Raw genomic sequence first — 21,227 nt, forward strand, 5'->3', positions numbered from 1 at the left:
AAAATAAACAGGTAAAGATAAGAGGAGATTTCCAAGCTCAGTCTCCCCCAGGTTATCCTAGAAATAAGGGACAAAATATGTCCCTTAAGAGACACATGACAAACAGTCAAGATAAGGGACTTAAAATATGAGACTGTCGGTCACCCTGAAAAGTCTCCACAGTTGCTGCCAAGACCTGCTGAGCATTTCCAGCATTTTATGTTTTGATGTTCTCATCCCAATTCTGCATGTAGACAGTTATTGCTGAAAAAAGAGACATGCCAAAGCTTTTCGTCTTGTACTCATCAGGGCAATTTGCAAGAATACCAATATAGGGAAAACAACTATTTATACTGTATGAGAACTGAGTGCTGATTGGTTGGCAAGTGGACTCTGATTGGTAGAGGCGTTTGGTGCATTCCCCATGACAATGCCTCTACCAATCAGAGTCCACTTGCCAACCAATCAGCAGCCATTTCTCATGCACTATAAATTGTTGTTTTCCCCTTGTATGGGTATGCTTGCAAAGTGTCCTGATGAGTGCAAGGCGAAAAGCTTTGACGTCTCTCTTTTCAGCCATACTCAAGTTCTGCATCACCAAACGGCTATATGTGGGCAGTTGTGTTGTCGTAACTGTAATCCAAAAATAAAACCATTTGATTGCAGCATTGGGCAGGGATATTTTAAACCAGAACTTCATGATGGATACAAGTGGTGATTGCGTGTGTTAAAGCTGCCTTACAGCTTTAAGAAGCTCCCCCGCCCAACCAACCTCTCCGTACCCTCCCCCCCCGCCTCCAGCCAAGCGCGAGCTGCAGCCAGATCTCGCGAGAGTTGCTTGCCGGGGCGGGCGGGCCGCTTCGATGCTGTGTCACGGCGTTTGAATGAGGAGCAGGGGAGGCGGCTTGAGAAATGGCGTCCGCCTTGGAGCAGTTTGTCAACAGCGTGAGGCAGCTCTCCTCCCAAGGTAAGAGATAGAGGTGTCGCTGGGATGGGATGGGATGGGATGGGATGGGGGGATTTTTTTTTAAATGGATGGTTTCTAAGGGAAGGGGGAGCTGCTCACTCTTCTTCTCTCCCGGCGCCCGTTACCCTTCAGACGTTGAAAGCTTCGACCCACCGGCGGCGGAACTGCCTCTTTACTAACTCCACTAGAGAGGGGTTGGGGTTGGGGGGCGGGGGGGGGGGGGTGGTGGAGGGTGCGGGTTGGGGAGGGTAAAAGTCCCTCTACGCGACCTTCCCCATCCACCCCGCTTTCGGTTTGAAGGATATTTCGCGGCCTGTTTACCTCAACGCGAGTGAGCATCACGGCAGCGGAAGTGTCCGCCTCCGCCCACCCCCACTCAACGGCCGATTGGCTGCTTTGCGGAGATTGACGGCCGCCTCCCGCTGTTGATTGGCTCCCGCGACTGCCACTCATCCTACCCTCCTGCACTTCCGTTTCGAGTTGAGTTTAGCTCACTTACATTGGGCCTAGGCAGCTATCAGCTCCCAACTAGAAAGGTTATGTAGAAGGGTAGGGAATTATTGGGGCCACGACCCTCAGTGTTTTGGGATGTCTAATGTAATCCAAAAAATTATCTTGCACGTTGCAAAGTTATTTACACAATCGATTTTGAAGGTTGAAGGTTAGTTTCAGCCGCAAAAAGTAGCCTCACATATCTAGTCTACAAGGATATAAATACAGTGCAATGTGGGTGTGTGTGAATTGTTGGGGAAAATGTTGTAGTACAACCAAGCATCTCAACTATCCTGTTTTAATCAAGTTGACCTGGTATTTGGCGATTGAAAGCACGAAGGTAGCCTAACTTGTCCAAGTCCAGCTCACCTGACAACCCTACACAGATATATCAATTTCCAGTACACCAGTGCTGTGATTTAAAAATTCTTATGCCCGTGTTTAAATCTTAGTTCAACTCAGACTTGGTCTTGCTCTAACATCCTCCCAAGAATTTTGTGCTCGTCTGATTTTGGCTTCTTCTACATCTCCACTCTCTTGACTCCATCTTTGGCAGTTAGGGATAGGCAATAAATGCTGGCATAGCCAGCGATGCCCACATCTTATGAATGAATTTTTTTTTAAAAAGCTATTGTTTTCAACCACAGAGCCTCCAGCTCCGCAATTCACTCCTTTAAGAGCCTTCTTAAAGCCGACCACTTTAACCAAGCTTTTGGTTACCTATTTTAATATTTCCTTCAACAAAATCAAAATACTGTGAATGCTGGAAAATTTTATCTAATGTTTTCTCCTTTGGCTTGGTGTCAATTTTTGTAAGATCTCGCCCCTTTGAAGTGCCTCAAGACATATGTCTGGTAAAGGTGTTACATTAATGCATTTTGTTGTTCTGAAGCACTGAGGTTACATGTCTTCTTAAGATTTGAGCTTGGGGCATGGACATGAGGCATTACCTATCACTATTTGCTTTGGCAAAGTGATGGGCCTTCTTGGATAGCCGGAGTCCTTGTGGCGAAGGTGCCTGGTTGAAAATTCCAGGTTTCTGATTCAGCAAGGATGAACGGATGGTGAATGAATAGTGATGTATGTCTAGGTCAGGCTGGTTTGTGTTTGGTGTTTTCACAACATTGCTACTTTTGTTTTTCTTGGTGGCTGAGGTCACAGTGGAGAGTTGCTGTTAAAATAACCTTGGTGAGTTGCTGAAGTGCATCTTTAAGATCACACATACACGAGGCACGTTGGTGGAGATCTGCAGTTTTGAAAATTCGCTTGCAAATTCTGTTTGTTTGCAGGCATTGCTTTTAGTGATTCAGGCAGGAAATCTTAAGATAACTTTCTATGTGTTTAAATATCCTGTGCGAATTGTATTTAAACTAACAGAAAAGTGTTTAGGAAAAAAAATGTTTAATTATGGGATTTCCTAGTGAAATGCAAGTATTACCCTGGCAGGAATGATGGAAGGAATTTGAGGTGATAAGTATTGTGTAAATGTCCATTTCATACAATATTGGCCTAAAAGTGAATTTTAAAACACTAAATAAGCTTAATAACAAGGCTGCAACCAATCCGCTCTCAGAATTTGGAATTACAGCAAATGCCAGATTGACACAGAGATAAAAACAAAAAACTGCGGATGCTGGAAATCCAAAACAAAAACAGAAATACCTGGAAAAACTCAGCAGGTCTGGCAGCATCAGCGGAGAAGAGCAAAGTTGACGTTTCGAGTCCTCATGACCCTTCAACAGAACTAAGTAAAAATAGGAGAGGGGTGAAATATAAGCTGGTTTAAGTTGGGGGGGTGGGGGGAGAGAAGTGGGGGGTCGGGTGGTTGTAGGGACAAGTAATCAGTGATAGGAGCAGATAGTCACAGACAAAAGAACAAAGAGGTGTTGAAGGTGGTGATATCTAAAAGAATGTGCTAGTTAAGAATGGATGGCAAGGTACAGATAGCTCTAGTGGGGGTGGGGTGAAATAAGACTAAAAGGGCATAAAAGGTATATGCTGCTTCATGCTTTGGTCGGGACCTGGAGAAATGTATTAATCTTGCTTCCAATCTCCACCCCTCCATCATTTTCACATGGTCCATCTCTGACACTTCCCTTCCCTTCTCTGTCTCAATTTCAGGTGATAGACTGTCCACCAATATCCATTACAAGCCTACCGACTCCCACAGCTACCTCGACTACAGCTCATTACACCCTGCTTCCTGTAAGGACTCCATCCCATTCTCTCAGTTCCTTAACCTCTGTAGCATCTGTTGTGATGATGCTACCTTCAAAAACAGTTCCTCTGACATGTCCTCCTTCTTCCTTAACCGAGGTTTTCCACCCACGGTAGTTGACAGGGCCCTCAACCGTGTCTGGCCCATCTCCCGCGCATCCGCCCTCATGCCTTCTCCTCCCTCCCAGAAACATGATAGGGTTCCCCTTGTCCTCACTTATCACCCCACCAGCCTCCGCATTCAAAGGATTATCCTTTGCCATTTCCGCCAACTCCAGCATGATGCCACCACCAAACACATCTTCCCTTCACCCCCCCGGCGGCATTCCATAGGGATTGTTCCCTCCGTGACACCCTGGTCCACTCCTCCATCACCCCCTACTCCTCAACCCCCACCTATGGCACCTTCCCATGCATACGCAAAATATGCAACACCTGACCCTTCACTTCCTCACCATCCAAGGGCCCAAACACTCCTTTCAAGTGAAGCAGCATTTCACTTGCATTTCCCCCAACTTAGTCTACAGCATTCGTTGCTCCCAATGCGGTCTCCTCTACATCGGAGAGACTAAACGCAGACTGGGCAACCACTTTGCAGAACACTTTCGGTCTGTCCGCAAGAATGACCCAGACCTCCCTGTCACTTGCCATTTTAACACTCCACCCTGCTCTCTTGCCCACATGTCTGTCCTTGGCTTGCTGCATTGTTCCAGTGAAGCTCAATGCAAACTGGAGGAACAGCACCTCATCTTCTGACTAGGCACTTTACAGCCTACCAGTCTGAATATTGAATTCAACAAATTTAGGTCTTGATCTCCCTCCTCCATCCCCACCCCCTTTCTGTTTCTTCCCCCTCCCTTTTGTTTTTTCCAATAATTTATATAGAGTTTTCTTTTCCCACCCATTTGCATTATTTTTAAATCTATACCTTTTATCCCCATTTAGTCTTATTTCACCCCACCAGAGTTATCTGTACCTTGCGTGTCCTGCCATCCATTCTTAATTAGCACATTCTTTTCGATAATATCACCACCTTCAACACCTCTTTGTTCTTTTGTCTGTGACATCTTTTGATTATCTGCTCCTATCACTGCTTACTTGTCCCTACAGCTACTAACCCCCCTCCCGCCCCCCCCAAGTTCTCTCCCCCTACCCCACTACCTTAAACCAGCTTATATTTCACCCCTCTCCTATTTTTACTTAGTACTGTTGAAGGGTCATGAGGACTCGAAACATCAACTTTGTTCTTCTCCGCTGATGCTGCCAGACCTGCTGAGTTTTTCCAGGTATTTCTGTTTTTGTTCCAGATTGACACAGTTGGTACTTCTCTTGTCTTTTGAGTCAGAAGGTTGTAGGTTCAAGCCCCAGTCCAGTCCTTAAGTGTGTAGCCTCAGCTCATGTTTTATTATTGTGCTGAGGGAGTGTTGCGTTTTTTGGGAGGGGCTATCTTTCACATGGGGCCTCATCATTCGACACTTCTCCCTCAAACAACACCAGCATAAACAGTTGAATGGTCATTCATATACTATATGGGATATTGTTATGTGCAAATTGGTCTGCATGTCAACTGTTTAGAAAGCATTTTTTTATTCATGGGATGTGGGCATCACCAGCTAGGCCAGCATTTATTGCCCATCCATAATTGCCCTTGAGAAGATGATGGTCAGCAGCCACCTTGAACCATTGTAGTCCATGTGGTCTAGATACACCTACAGTGCTATTAGGGAGGGAGTTCCAGGAATTTCACCCCGCGACAGGGAAGGAATGGTGATATATTTCCAATTCAGGATGACAAGTGGCTTGGAGGGGAACATGCAGGTCGTGGTGTTCCCCTGTGTATCCTGCCCTTGTCCTTCTAGTTGGTAGTGATTGTGGGTTTGAAAGGTGCTGTCTAAGGAGCCTTGGTGACTTCCTGCAGTGCAACTTGTAAATGGTTCACACTGCTGCCACTGTGCGTTGGTGGTAGAGCGAGTACATGTTGTGAATGGGATGCCAATCAAATGGGCTGCTTTGTCCTGAACGTTGTCGAGCTTCTTGTGTTGTTGGAGCTGCACTCATCCAGACAAGTGGAGAGTAGTCCAACACACTCCTGACTTGTGCATTGTAGATGATGGACAGGCTTTGTGGAGCCAGGAGGTGAGTTCCTTGCTGCAGAATTCCTAGCCTTGACCTGCTCTTGTAGCCACAGTATTTACATGGCAAGTCCAGTTCAGTTTCTGGTCAATGGTAGCCCCCAGGATGTTGATAGTGGGGGATTCAGTGATGGTAATGCCATTGAATGTCAAGGGATGATAGTTAGACGCTCTCTTGTTGGAGATGGTCATTGCCTGGCAATTGTGTGACGCTAATGTTACTTGCCACTTGTCAGCCCAAGCCTGGATATTTTCCTGGCCTTGCTGCATTTTGATATGGACTGCTTCAGTATCTGAGGTAGTCATGAATGGATCTGAACATTATGCAATCATCAGCGAACATCCCCACTTCTGACCTTATGATGGAAGGAAGATAATTGACGAAGCAGCTGAAAATAGTTGGGCCTAGGACACTGCCCTGAGATACACCTGCAGTGATGTCCTGGAGCTGAGATGACTGGCCTCTAACAACCACAATCATCTTCCTTTGTGCTAGGTAGGATTCCAACCAGCGGAGAGTTTTCCCTTTGATTCCCATTAACTCCAGTTTTCTGGGGCTCCTTGATGCCACACTTGGTCAAATGCTGCCTTGATGTCAAGGGCATTCACTCTCACCTCACCTCTGGAGTTCAGCTCTTTGCTCTATGTTTGAACCAAGAGTGTAAAGAGGTCAGGAGCTGAGTGACCCCAGTGCAACCCAAACTTAGTGTCAGTGCGCAGGTTATTGCTAAGCAAGTGCGACTTGATAGCAATGTTGATGACCCCTTCCATCACTTTACTGATGATCGAGAGTAGACCAATGGGACTAATTGACCTTGAGAATGTGATGGTGAGCTACCCACTTGACAACCATGTGCCAGTTTGGAGGGCAGTTAAGGGTCAACCATTTGTAGGTTTGGAGTCACACTTGGGCCAGACTAGATGAAGATGGCAGATTTGCTTCGCTAATGGACATTAAGATAGATTTTTGTAATGGCCCTGTAGTTATATGGTCACATTATTGATACTAACTCTTTATTTTTTTAATTATTTAATTGAAAAATTCCCCAGCTGCCAAGGTGGGATTTGAACTTGTGTCTTTGAATTATTAGTCCAGCAGCATAACCACTATGTTACTGTTCCTTAATCCAATGTCAAGTGGTTTGGAATGTCTTGTTGACATGTTCAGGTGCTGTATAATCCAAGTTGTTTTTTCGTTCCATGGAAATAGTTGCTTTGCCATCCCCTTTCATAGAACCATAGATATTTTTGGCGAGAAGGTGCCCTTTCTGCCCATTCTGCCCATCATATATTTACCCAGCTGCAAAAGAACCACCCAGCCTGACCCCGCTTTCCAGCACTTGGGTACATAGCTTTGTAGATAGTGCAGTTGAAGTGCATATTCAAATACTTTTTAAATGTGATGCCTGTACCACCATTTTAGGCAGTGAGCTCCAGATCTCTGTCAACCTTTGCGAGAAAAAAGGTCTGCTCAACTCAGCTCTAACTCTCCTACCTATTTTAAATCTATGCCCTCTTGTTATTGACCTCCCTTGTAGGGAAATAGGCCCATCTTATCTACTCTCTCTTGGCCACTCTAATTTTATACAGTTACATTTAATCTTCCCTCAGCCTCCTTTGTTCCAAAGAAAACAACCCTAGTGTATCCTAATAATAATAATATAAAAACAAAAAAAAAAAATAAAAACAAAAAAAATAAAAACAAAAAAACTGCGGATGCTGGAAATCCAAAACAAAAACAGAATTACCTGGAAAAACTCAGCAGGTCTGGCAGCATCGGCGGAGAAGAAAAGAGTTGACGTTTCGAGTCCTCATGACCCTTCGACAGAACTTGAGTTCGAGTCCAGGAAAGAGCTGAAATATAAGCTGGTTTAAGGTGTGTGTGTGGGGGGCGGAGAGATAGAGAGACAGAGAGGTGGAGGGGGTTGGTGTGGTTGTAGCGACAAACAAGCAGTGATAGAAGCAGATCATCAAAAGATGTCAACGACAATAGTACAATAGAACACATAGGTGTTAAAGATAAAGTTGGTGATATTATCTAAACGAATGTGCTAATTAAGAATGGATGGTAGGGCACTCAAGGTATAGCTCTAGTGGGTTTTTTTTTCTGCACTTCGAGCCTCGGCATGCCCAGACCTCCATTCCTGTTACTGCTGTATAGTAGACCATCCGTCGTGTGTGGCGGAAGGTGTAGTATTTCTTTTGTACCGTTCTTGATAGATTGGTCTAGTTTGACTAGAGTATTCTGTGAGACCTCTGCGAGGATCAGGTGGAAATATATTCGAGGTATCATGTGAGTTTTGAGGATTTCAATCCTCTGGATAGGCCGAAGAGCTGCCTTCTTCAGGTTCTCTATCCACGAATCGATTCTGGATCCCCATTGCTCCTCGGTGACTCCTGCCCATGGGTCGATTCTGGCACCCAGGTATTTCTCCGTCTCTCCTGGTGGTATGTAAGAGATCGGACCTCCTTTCAGCTGCCAGTTCGGTTTTGTATTATACAGGAACGTCTTCCGTTTGTGGGTGAAGTGAAAGCCTTTGGTCTTTCCAGCATTCATCTCCAAACCCGTCTTTTGGCAGAAGTCCTGCACAATTTCCAAGTTCTTAGCCATGCCGGCATAGGAGTCACTGAGCAGAGCAATATCGTCAGCGAACGCCAGGGCTGAACAACATATCTTCGTTCCCCTACAGGGCAAGTGGACGCCCAGCTCTGCCTCTTGCAGGGTACAGATAAGAGGATCCATAGCGATATTGAACAGTATCGGCGAGAGCGGGTCTCCCTGTTTGACCCCTCTCATGACATTGATGGGTTCTGTTTTCCCGTCTTTGCTTTCCAAGTATGTATCTGTGCCTGTGTACAGATCTGTAATCATGTTTATAAACGATTTGGGCAGTCCCACTCTTTGTAGTGCTTTTATGAGCATTTTATGCCCTACGGAGTCAAAAGCTTTCGCCAGGTCTACAAAGACAACGGCCAGCTCTCTCCTGTTGCATTTCGCCCCTTTCCTAGTGTATCCTATCTTGCTTTGAAGCAAACATTCTTCAATTCTGGCAACATCCTTTTCAATCTTTTTATTCGTTCATGGGATGTGAATGTCACTGACAAAGCCAGCATTTATTGCCCATCCTTAATTGCTCTTGAGAAGGTGGTGGTGAGTCTCTTTGAGCCGCTGGAGTCAATCTGGCGTAGGTGCCCCCACAGTGGTGTTAGGAAGGGGGTTTCAGGATTTTGAAGCCAATGACAGTGAAAGAACAGTGATACAGTGCCAAGTTAGAAAGGTGTGTAGCTTGGAGGGGAATGTGCTGATAGTGGTGTTGCTATGCATCTACTACTCTTGTCCTTCTTGGTGGTCGAGGCCTTAGGCTTGGAAGGTGCTGTTGAAGGAGGCTTGGTGAGTGGCTGTCATGCATCTTGTCGATGGTACACATGGCAGCCACTGCATCAGTGGTGGAGGGAGTGAATGTTTAAGGTCGTGGACGGGGTGCCAATCAAGCAGGTTTTTATTTTGTCTTAGATGAAGTTGAGCTTCTTGGGTGTTGGTGGAGCTGGCCTAGTTCATTTTCTGGTCAACAGTAAACCCAGGATGTGGGATATTCGGCCATTAAAATTTTAGCGATTAGATTCTCTCTTATTGGAAGTGGTCATTGTCTGTATCTTATGTGGCACGAATATTACTTGACACTTATCAGCCCAAGCCTGGATGTTGTCTAGGTCTTGCTGTGTGTGGGCATGGACTACTTCATTATTTGAGGAGTTTCAAATGGAACTGAACATGGTGCAGTCATTGAACATTCCCACTGCCAACCTTTATGATGAAGGGAAGCTCATTGATGAAGCAGCTGAAGATGGTTGGGCCTTCTCTGAGGAATGATTTTCTATAGGGAGGTACATTGGTACTCCAGTGTGTGTCAATGGCATGTAATTGCAGTTCATCTATTGACTGGTTAGAGGTTGGAGTTAAGACAGTGGAAATCATAATTTCTCTGAGAGAGAGCAGGAAAGAAAACAAACATAGCAAAATTACTTTTTTGAACTCTAGCTCTCAATTTCAAAGCACTATTGATCCACTATGTATATAAATAAACATATTTTTGTCTTCAGTTGGAGGGAAAATGGCTCCATGGTTTTGTTTCTTTGTCTGCCTCTGGAAGCAAAGGGACTCTGGTATCCAGTGGAAATTGTAGATGGTGTCTGGCTGTCAATTTGCTCTGCAGAACGCTGTTTCCTGTTGCCAGTGGTGTTGTTTGCGGGGCAGTGTAGGGATAACTGGAGGTTACTATCTGGATCCTCTGAGATCAGAAAAGGTCTTTGGTCAGAAGCTTAGACTTATGACTGCGACCTTTTGAATAACTTGAGTATGTATAGATGCTGAGCTTGATTTCTGAATCTGCCTGCAGTACAAACCAGATGAATGTGGAATACAGTTGCATTGTCTTTCTGAGGTGCCCCCAGTGAAAGCAATTCTGCATAATAAATGGGTATTTCAAAAGTATGGTGTAAAATAACCAGAAAAAAAGTGGGGGGGGGGGGAAAAAGATCTGAGTCTTGTGGGGCCAAGTTGTACACAATAATTACTAACGTTTGCAAAGTATATCCATGTGAGCCTCAGCACTGAGTTTTTGACTGTACAAGAAATCACAGTGGATCCTGATGCAGCTCTCATCTGATGGCAACACATTAACATTTTGTAGTGAGAACAGAACCTTGAAATTTATTTTTCACCTTTTTAGCCCAGTGAGACATGGCCAGCTGCCGCTCTGACTGAAATGAGGTAACTTAATATGAATGGAAAAACTGACCTGACATCTCCTGGTTATATAATTTAGCGCTGGTCATGGCTCAACTGGGAGCACGCACACCCCAGAGTCAGAAGGCCATGCTCCAGAGACTAGAGCGCATTGTCTCGCCTGGAACCCCGGTGTAGTACTGCGGGTGCTGCACTGTTGGAGGTGTAACCTTTCAGATGAAACATCTGCCCTTGGGTGAATGTAAAATTCCCATTGCACTATTCAAAGAGCAGGGGAGTTCTCCCTGGTGACCTGGCCAATATGTATCCTTCAACCAACATCATTGGAACAGATTGGTCATTTATTTCATTGCAATTTGTGGGATGTTACTGTATGCAAATTGGCTGCCACGTTCCCAACATTACAACAATGACAAAAACAAAAAAACTGCGGTTGCTGGAAATCCAAAACAAAAACAGAATTACCTGGAAAAACTCAGCAGGTCTGGCAGCATCAGCGGAGAAAAGAGATGACGTTTCGAGTCCTCATGACCCTTCAACAGGACCTTCAGTTCTGTTGAAGGGTCATGAGGACTCGAAACGTCAAGTCTTTTCTTCTCCGCCGATGCTGCCAGACCTGCTGAGTTTTTCCAGGTAATTACAACAATGACTACACTTCAAAGATACTTAATTATTTGTAAAGCATTTTGGGACATCCTGAAGTTGTGAAAAGCTCTATATAAATGCTAGTCATTCTTTTTTCTTTATGCTATGCTGGATGATACCCTTTCCTTTAAGACTGTATTGGAGCTGAAAATGATACTTTATTATATACTAATTTATAAAGAATGCATGCATATTATTGCACTTCTGTTTTGTTATATGGTACTTAATTTCATATTAAATGCAGGAGCATCAGGGGATTAAAGTAATATGTACTGGGGAAAAAATGGAATAGGTTTCTTTAATGTGTCTAGGCCTTCTTTCTGAATCAGTATAGTGGAAAAAAAATTTTCGAACGGATTTTAAAAGCAGGGATTAACCTAGATAAATTTAACTTTTTAAGAAAAAAAGGCCAGGAAAACTCGTGGATAAAACACTGTACCAACAATTGGAAATGCTCAAACAGAAGACAATTAATACAGGTGGAACAATGTCCCAGAAGCAGTAACGTATGAAAGCTTGGATAAGGACTGAAACTGAAATTAAAGGGACTTTAAAAAGAGGCACATGGCATCTGGGTCTAATAAGAGAAAATAAAATTAAAATTAGATAGGTTAAGAAGGTATAAAGACTCACTGGTAACTATTGGAATAAGGATTTTATAGACGCATTAAAAAAAATGAATAGTTACAGCATAGTAAGGTTGATTATTGATGAAAAGGAAATCCCATGGGGGAACAAAGGAAGGTATTTTGCCTTGGTTATCACGAGTGGAAATGAAAGTGTACAAAAGGGGGAGGTGAAACAGCCATATAGGATAACTTTGAGGAGAACAAAGGCTGCAATTCAAAATTGAAATGGCATTGGTCCTGGTGTCATTAATTATCAACAGTGTTCTGGGTTAGAGAGAAAGTAATTCTCATGGCAATCTAACAAAATTCCTTGGATATGGAAGTTGGGCTATTGAACTTGAGGTCTGCCCATATGGCACCTCTTCTCAAAAATAGAAAAAGGTAAGTAGACCAGTCAGCCTAAGGTTGAAGTGGATAAGGCACTTGTGCCATAAAACTGGATAAGACTACTACTCATCTGAAAAGATATGAATTAATTAGTTACAAACAAAAACAAAAATTGCTGGCAAAACTCAGCAGGCTGTGGAGAGAAAGACAGAGTTTACGTTTCGAGTCTGTATTACTCTTCAGAACTAAGGAGAAGTAAAAATGTGGTGAAATATATACTGTTTAAAAGGGGATGGGACAGGTGAAGCTGGATAGAAGGCCAGTGACAAGTGGAGGCAAAGGAGAGATTGCAAAAGATGTCATAAACACAAGGTCGGACGGGTGTTGATATTGGTGATACTGGCTAAAGGTTGAAGGGGTGTTGATGGTGGTGATACTGGCTAAAGGAGGTGCTAATGGTGACATTAAGAGTAGAAACCAGAATGAGCAAGTGATAGATGGCCCTAGTGAGGGTGGGGTGGAGGGAGGGAATGGTGTGGAGAAAAAAAATCGAAATAGGCTAAAAGGTGGGGATAAAATAATGAATGGAAATAATTTTTTTTAAATAATAAAAATGTGGGAAAAAATATATATAAAAATTTAAAAATAAATATTTGAAAAAAGGGGATCATAAAGGGGTGAGGATGGAAGAGAGAGCTCATGATCTGAAGTTGTTGAACTCAATGTTAAGTGCGGAAGGCCGTAAAGTGCCTAATCGGAAGATGAGATACTGTTCCTTCAGTTTGCATTGAGCTTCATTAGAACATTGCAGCAGGCCACGGACGGATATGTGAGCATGAGAGCAGAGTGGTGTGTTGAAATGACAAGTGACAGGAATATCTGGGTCATGCTTGCGGACAGCCCGAAGGTATTCTGCAAAGCGTTCGTCCAGTCTGTGTTTGGTCTCTCCAATGTAGAGGAGACCTCATTGGGAGCAGCAAATGCAGTAGACCAAATTGAGGGGATTGCAAGTGAAGTGCTGCTTCACTTGAAAGGAGTGTTTAGGCCCTTGGATGGTGAGGAGGGGGCAAGTAAAGGGGCAGGTGTTGCACCTTCTGCGTTTGCATGGGAAGATGCTGTGGTAGGGGGTTGAGGTGGTGGGGGGGTGAAGGGAAGATGTGTTTGGTGGTGGCATCATGCTGGAAATAGCGGAGGATGATCCTTTGAAGGTGTGAGGGCAGAGACGTGGGAGATGGGTCGGACATGGTTGAAGGCCCTGCCAAACACGGTGGGTGGGAAACCTCGGTTAAGGAAGAAGGAAGACATGTCAGAAGCACTGTTTTGGAAAGTGGCATAATTGGAACAGATGCGACGAAGGCGAAGGAACTGAGAGAATGGGATGGAGTCCTTACAGGAAGCAGGGTGTAAGGAGTTGTAGTCGAGTAGCTGTGGGAGTCGGTAGGCTTGTAATGAATATTGGTGGACAGCTTATCACCAGAAATTGAGACAGAGAGGTCAAGGAAGGGAAGGGAACTGTCAGTGATGGACCATGTGAAAGTGATGGAGGGGTAGAAATTGGAAGCAAAATTAATAAATTTTTTCCAGGCCCAGACGAGCGCATGAAGCAGCACCGAAATAGCCATCGATGTACCAGAGAAAGAGTTGTGGGGGGGGGGGGTGCTGAGTAGGACTGGAACAAGGAATGTTCCACATACCCCATAAAGCGACAGGCATAACTGGGGCCCATGTGGGTACCCATAGCCACACCTTTTATTTGGAGGAAGTGAGACGAGTTGAAGGAGAAATTGTTCAGTGAGAGAACAAGTTCAGCCAGATGGAGGAGAGTGGTGGTGGATGGGGATTGTTTGGGCCTCTGTTCAAGGAAGAAGTGAAGAACCCTCAGACTATCCTGGTGGGGGATGGAAGTGTAGAGGGAGTGGATGTCCATGGTGAGGAGGATGTGGTTAGGGCCAGGGAACTGGAAATTGTTGATATGATGTAAGGCACCAGAGGAATTGCGGATGTAGCTGGGAAGAGACTGGAAAAGGGAGAGAGAACGGAGTCAAGATAGGATTCGATAGGAATTATATAATTGAATTAATTAATTAACTGGCCAACTTGGATTGTCAAGAAGGAATAAGAGTTTATAGATAAAAGAAATGAAATGAATGTTGTGTATATGGATTTTTAAAAGGCAATGGATAAGGTCACAGGGGCTTCTCAATAAAAATGAAGGCACCTTGTATTGAAAATAGCATGGCAGTATGGTCAGGATGTTATTTAAAGAGAAAAAGACAGTGGTGTTTTCTTTTAACAGGAAGGATGTAAAGAATGGTGTACCACATGTTGATGCTATTTCTCAATACATAGAAAAATCTTAGGCTTTCGTATTAAAATTTGCAGAAAGCATAAAATAAGAAGTGGTTAACTGAAGAGAACTGGAAGTGACTTCACTGGGGATGGGCAATTTAATAGATTGGGCAGATAAATATCGGTTTTTCTTTGGCTACTTTTGAAATTTAAAGGCTTTGAAAAATGTGATAAGAACATGTTAGAAGCAAGACTTTTGATTATATAGATTTAACATGTGGTTTACTGTTTTTGTTTGTCTTTTGGTTAGGTCAAATGACTCAGCTATGTGACCTCATTAACAAGAGTGGAGAGCTGCTGGCTAAAAATCTCTCTCACTTGGATACAGTGCTAGGTGCATTGGATGTACAGGAGCATTCTCTGGGAGTCTTGGCAGTATTGTAAGTTCCAAATAGTTGTCATGTAATTTCATGTAAATTGTACGTAGTTGGGAATTCATTTTCTATAATAAAATTGCACCCTTGTTCCTGTTGTCATAAAAATGCTGCAGTGAATTGACCTGGAACATGTCACTACATGAAAGACGTTACCTGAATCTGATCATGGTGGTTGCTCATTCAAAAAGCTACTACCTTCAAAATGACTTCTTAATCATATGATGAGGAATTTAATATTCTTTTGGTTTTGCTGGATGCATAACAGAAAGAAGCTAATGAGGCCAATACTGTCTATAACTCCTGAACATGAGTCTGTTGGATTCATTACACAAGTGCTAGAAACAAAGTACATCACCAAGCTATTAAATCACAAGTTAACCTGATCAGGCTAGTCCAATCATTAATGGATCTGGTCAAACACTGCAGGTGGCCGCTGACATGTATTTGTATGCATGTTTGTCACTGTGAGGCTGGGTGTTCATTGTTCATGCAAGTGTCAGCCTCAAGAGATTTTATTTTCAAAGGAATAACTGTGCTTTCAAAGGTTTTGGGGGGTGTTGAAATCAACACTTCATGATGTACTAGTTATCAATTGCTTTGACCTAGGTACAATAGATGCTGGAGCAAAGCATTGTTCTATAACTAGCAATGGCAAAGTTATTTTCAGGAAGCCACTTCTATTCATGGGAAGTGTTTGAATGTTATTTATCAGAAAGATTTGTTGCTTCTGTAAATTACTGTTTTCATTGAATTGGCTTTTAGCCTTATCTGTTATGAAAGTGACTGTTGGCATTGGTATTAATTGTCCTCTGATGTTTACAATTGGGATTCCTAATGCTGTGTAATTTTGCAGCCGTGGAGAATGCTGGAAGAGATCATGAAGATAGGGAGAAATGGGGCAATGCAGGGATTTGAAGATAAAAATGAGAATATTGAAATCCATTGTGTAGGACATGGGAAACCAATGAAACACTGTCTTAATACATTACTTTAAACATATTTATTGTGTTGAGATAATTCAAAACTCTACAGACTTGCTGCAGACTCTGCATTCTCTAGTTGGAGAGTTTGGGTGGGGTTGCTCTAGAAATTGTCCTTGAAGTGCTTCAGAATCCTAAGGGCCTCAAGTGAGTTCATTAGTTGAGAATCTTAAACACTTACATCATTCGTGATTTTGAAGGTTGGTACAATTGGAAATGTTTTTAATCTGTTGCACTCTAACATTTCTAGGTTCAAGGAAAATTAGACTGACCATGACACCATGGTACAGGGAGCCATTCAAGTGGGGGAGGAGGAAATAGGAACATAGTAATGGAAGGGGACAGTAAAATTAGGGGATAGATACTTTTCTCTGCAGCTGTGAGCGTGAATCCCGAAGGCTGCGTTGCCTGCCTGGTGTCAGGGTTAAGGACATCTCCCCAGCGCTGGAGAAGAACTTGGAGTGGGAGGGGAGGAATCCAATTGTCGTCGTCCACGTTGATACCAATAACATTAATAGCACTAGAAAGGAGGTTCTGCTGAAAGAATTTGAACAGTTAGGACCTAAATTAAAAAACAGAACCTCCAAGGTAATAATCTCGGGATTACTGCCTGAGCCACGGGCAAACTGGCATAGGACAAATAAAGTCAAGGCGTTAAATGCATGGCTCAAAGATTGATGTGGGAGGAATGGGTTTCAGTTCATAGGCCACTGGCACCAGTACTGGTATAGAAGGGAGCTGTTCCGGTCGGATGGGCTTCACTTGAACTGTGCTGGGACCAGCGTCCTTGCGAATTGAATAACTAGGGGCGTAGAGATGGAATTAAACTAAATAGAGGTGGGGAGGGGATACGTAGGCTTACAAAGCAAAAGGATATGGCCATATTGCAGGGCACGTATTTAGGCAATGGTACCCAGGGTATGACAGGAAGGGACAGAGTGTACAAAGATAAAAAAAATCAGTAACAAATAGGGTCAAAGGGGGAAAAATGGTAAAAGGGCAAAATTAATGGCTCATTATGTAAATGTACGTAGTATTCGGAACAAAATAAACTAATTAACGGCACAATTAGAGGTTAATGAGCATGACCTTATAGCCATTATGGAGACATGGTTACAAGGAGATCAAAGCTAGGAACTAAATATTCAGGAGTATGTGGCTTTTCGAAAGGACAGGCAGGAAGGAAAGGGTGGTGGGGAAGCTTTGTTAGGACAAGATGGAATAAGTATGATAGCAAGAAATGATCTTGAACCAGAGGATTTAGAATCCATATGGGTGGAAGTGAGAAATAACGAGGGAAAGAAGACACTGGTGGGAGTAGTCTATAGGCCCCCTAACACTGCTAAGCCAGCTATACTGTAAGACAGAGAATAAATCAGGAGATGATGAGGACATGTAAAAAAGGCAGTACATTAATTATGGGTGACTTTAATCTTCATGTAGATTGGGAAAATCAAATTGGCAGAGGTATCCATGAGCAAGAATTCAAAGTGTATTCGGGCCTGTTTCAGAGAGCAATATGTTGTGGATCCAACCAGGGATCGGGCCATTTTGGATCTGGTAATGTGTAATAAGGCAGGTTTAATAAATGATCTGAGTAAAAGATCCCCTAGAAAACTGACCATAAAATGATAGAGTTTAGCATTCAGTTTGAGAGTGAGAAATTTGGGTCAGAAACAACAATGCTAAACTTAAATAAGGGTAATTACAAAGTAATGAGGGCAGAGTTGGCTGGAGTGGAGTGGGAAAGGAGTTTAGCAGAAAAGACGGTTGATGAACAATAGCAGAAGTTTAAGAAAATAGTTCATGACTCACACCTCAGCGAGGAGAAAGGATTCTAGGATGGGGATAAACCAACTATGGTTAACCAAAGAAGTTAAGGATAGTATAAAGTTGAAAGAGAAAACATACAATGTAGCAAAGATTAGTGGTAAGATAGAGGTTTGGGAAAGTTTTAAAAACCAACCAAAGGTGACCAAAAAATGATAGAGGGAGAAAGTAAACTTTGAGGGTGAACTAGCAAGTTATATGAAAATGGACAGTAAGAGCTTCTTAAAATATATAAAAAGGAAGAGAGACTAAAGTGAACATAGGCCCCTTAGAGAATGAAGCTGGGAAATAATAACAGGGAACCAGGAAATGGCAGAGGAGTTGAATAAATACTTTGCATCAGTCTTCACAGTAGAAGACACTAATAGCATTCCAAAAGTACTAAATAATCAAGGGGCAAAAGGGGAGGAGAAAATAAATGCAATAACTATCACTGGAGAAAAAGTACATGGGAAATTAATGGGGCTAAAGGCCCTGATGGGTTGTATCCTAGATTATTAAAGGAAGTGGCTATAGAGATGGTGAATGCATTAGTAGTAACCTTCAAAAAATCCTTAGATTCTGGAAAAATCCCAGAGGATTGGAAAACTGCCAATGTAACACCCTTATTCGAAAAAGGAGGGAAACAAAAAACCGATAACTATAGGCCAGTTAACTTAACATCCGTCATTGGGAAAATGTTAGTCTATTATAAAGGATGTAATAGACTATTTAGAAATGCATAATATAACCGAGCAGAATCAGCATGACTTCATGAAGGGGAAATTGTGCCTGACAAATTTATTAGAATTCTTCGAGGAAGTAACAAACAGACTAGATAAAGGGGAACCAGTAGATGTAATATATTTGGATTTCCAAAAGGCGTTCAGTAAGGTCCTACACATAAGGCCACTTAATAAGACAAGAGCCCATGGTGCTGTGGGTAGTATATTAGCATGGATAGAGGATTGGCTAACTAGTAGAAGACAGAGAGCTGGATTAAGGAGGGCATTTTCAGGATGTCAACCTGTAACTAATGGAGTGTCACAGGGGTCAGTGCTGGGGCCGCAATTATTTACAATATATATTAATAACTTAGTTGAGGGAAGTGAATGTAATATTGCCAAGTTTGCGGAAGACAAAATAGCTGGGAAGGCAAGTGGTGAGGATGACACAAGTATTCTACAGAGGGATATAGACAGGTTAAGTGAATGGGCAAAAACTCAGCAGGTGGAATATAATGTGGGAAAACATGAGGTTATGCACTTTGGCAGGAAGAATAAAGGAGTTGAATATTATTTAAATGGAGAAAGACTGCAGAAAGCTGCAGTACAGACGGATTTGGGAGTCCTCGTGCATGAATCACAAAAAGCTAGCATACAAGTTCAGGTAACAGGGAAGGCAAATGGAATGTTAGCCTTTATTTCAAAGGGAATAGAGAATAAAAATAGGGATAAAAGCGAAATACTGCGGATGCTGGAAATCTGAAACAAAAACAGAAAATGCTGGAAAAACTCAGCAGGTCTAACAGCATCTGTGGAGAGAAAAACAGAGTTACGTTTTGAGTCTGTATGACTCTTCTTCAGAGATAAAGAGAAGTAAAAAATGATGAAATTTATACTGTTTAAGGGGAGTGGAGTAGGTGAAGCTGGATAGAAGGCCAGAGATAGGTGAGGGCAAAGGAGAGATTGACAAAGATGTCATGAACAAAAGGACATTTGATCGTAAAAATAGGGAAGTCTTGCTAAAATTATACATGGCACTAGTTAGACGACACCTAGAATACTGTGAACAGTTTTGGCCCCCTTACCTAAGGAAAGATATACTGGCATTGCGGGCAGTCTAGAGAAGGTTCACTAGGTTGATCCTGGGTATGGAGGGATTTTCTTATGAGGAGAGGTTGAGTAGGTTTGGCCTGCAGTCTTTGGATTTTAGTAGAATGAGAGGCGGCCTTATTGAAACATATAAGATTCTTAGGGGGCTTGACAGGGTCGATGCTGAGAGGTTGTTTCCTTTATGTGGGAGAGCCTAGAACGAGAGGGCATAATCCCAGAGTAAGAGGTCACCCATTTAAGACAGAGATGAGGAATTTCTTCTGAGGGTGGTGAATTTGTGGGATTCTTGGCTGTAGAGGCTGGCTCGCTAAGTATATTCAAGGCTGAGGTAGACAGATTTTTGATCAGTAAGGGAGTCTAGGGTTATGGGGAAAAGGTAGGAAAGTGGAGTTGAGGATTGTCAGATCAGCCATGACCTCATTGAATGGCGGAGCAGACTTGATGGGGCCAAATGGCCTTTTTTGTTCCTACGTTTTATGGTCTTATACATTGTTGTGATATATTACCAAAGAAAATCAAATAATAGTATTCCATCACTATTTTTCTAAGTTTCTTTTTTGTGCAGGTATGTAAAATTTTCTATGCCCAGTATCCCAGATTTTGAGACCTTATTCTCCCAAGTTCAACTTTTTATTAGCACTTGCAATGGCGAGCACATCAGATATGCAACAGATACTTGTAAGTACCTCTTCTGCAACATACTTTTCCATGTTTACAGTCTTCACTTTCTAAAAATTTATTTTTAGCACTGTTCATGTTTATATTTGATTTTGTCTTTCTGTAGTTGCGGGTCTTTGTCATCAGTTGACAAATGCTTTAGTAGAAAGAAAACAGGTAAGCATTTCTGTACATTTTCACATTTTAGTTTTTAAATGTGCTTCAGGAAATTAATGAAACATTATTGTGAATATTTGAATAAAATCATCCTTATGAAACTTACTATTTTGCTTACTGTTATTATCATATGTTCTACTAAGTTTGTTAAAAGTCAAATAGAATCTGTGAAAGTTGATGTGAGGCACAGATTGGAGAGGTGAGGGCCATTTCTTTCACATGTCAGCAACTTGTTGAGGAGATCATTGATAGAGGCATGGTTGCAGGCCAATTGACTGTTTTAGTATGGGCATGGTGCATGATTTGGATGAGATAAAATAGCAAATGGGATGAATGTTAAAAATGATTTTCAGCCAATTAAAATAGTTTGGGGCTAAATGTTTTTAAATAAATAATTGAAAAGGAAAAAAATGCCATCTATGGGGAAAGACCACAGGAAGGGGACTAATTGGATAATCCTTTCAAAGAGCAGGCAGCTGTAAGATTTATAATAAAAACTTATTCTATTTTCCAATAACTGGCAAGTAGCTATTTTAATTGTAGCAGGTAAATTAAAAGTTAAGATATCAAATATAATTGCTAAATGACCCATCTTTTTTATCTCAGTAAATGTTATGGGTTAATAGTAAATATGCAACGTTTTTAAAAAAATCTCATAGTTCTTAGCTTGTGCAATTCCATTGAACTTGGTCACAAGTAGGGACTTTTGCCAGGTGCATTATTCTGGTGTACCATCTCCATAAACACATATGGTCTTCTGAAGGAATGTAATGTACTGAAATTGTTTGAATGAAATCGATGCAGGAGAGGTGTTCTGCCAGAAAATTCCACATAATGAATGGGTCAGTGAAATTTTAGGATTCTTGCACTTGGATGTGCAGTTATTGCATGAGATATAAGATTAAAAA

General features: G+C 42.4%; 1 protein-coding gene across 7 annotated transcripts in view; it reads left to right on the plus strand.

Moving 5' to 3' along the window:
• Nucleotides 1-793: 793 nt before the first annotated feature.
• Nucleotides 794-21,227, plus strand: part of cops3 (COP9 signalosome subunit 3) — a 44,070-nt gene continuing 23,636 nt past the window's right edge. For 4 of the 7 annotated variants that reach the window (XR_005945316.1, XM_041206558.1, XM_041206555.1 and 1 more), the window contains exons 1-4: nucleotides 794-946; nucleotides 14,735-14,864; nucleotides 20,051-20,163; nucleotides 20,270-20,319. Coding sequence is in view for 6 of the 7 variants with exons in the window: in XM_041206558.1 (XP_041062492.1) it covers nucleotides 892-946; nucleotides 14,735-14,864; nucleotides 20,051-20,163; nucleotides 20,270-20,319 (348 nt within the window). In the remaining variant the exon portion in view is untranslated. Of the gene's footprint in view, nucleotides 947-14,734; nucleotides 14,865-20,034; nucleotides 20,164-20,269; nucleotides 20,320-21,227 lie in introns of all 7 variants that reach the window. The other 3 variants (XM_041206557.1, XM_041206554.1, XM_041206559.1) reach the window with 3 other exon arrangements.

This window comes from Carcharodon carcharias, chromosome 15 (assembly GCF_017639515.1).
Source record: "Carcharodon carcharias isolate sCarCar2 chromosome 15, sCarCar2.pri, whole genome shotgun sequence".
In the NCBI taxonomy this organism is placed as follows: Eukaryota; Metazoa; Chordata; class Chondrichthyes; order Lamniformes; family Lamnidae; genus Carcharodon; species Carcharodon carcharias.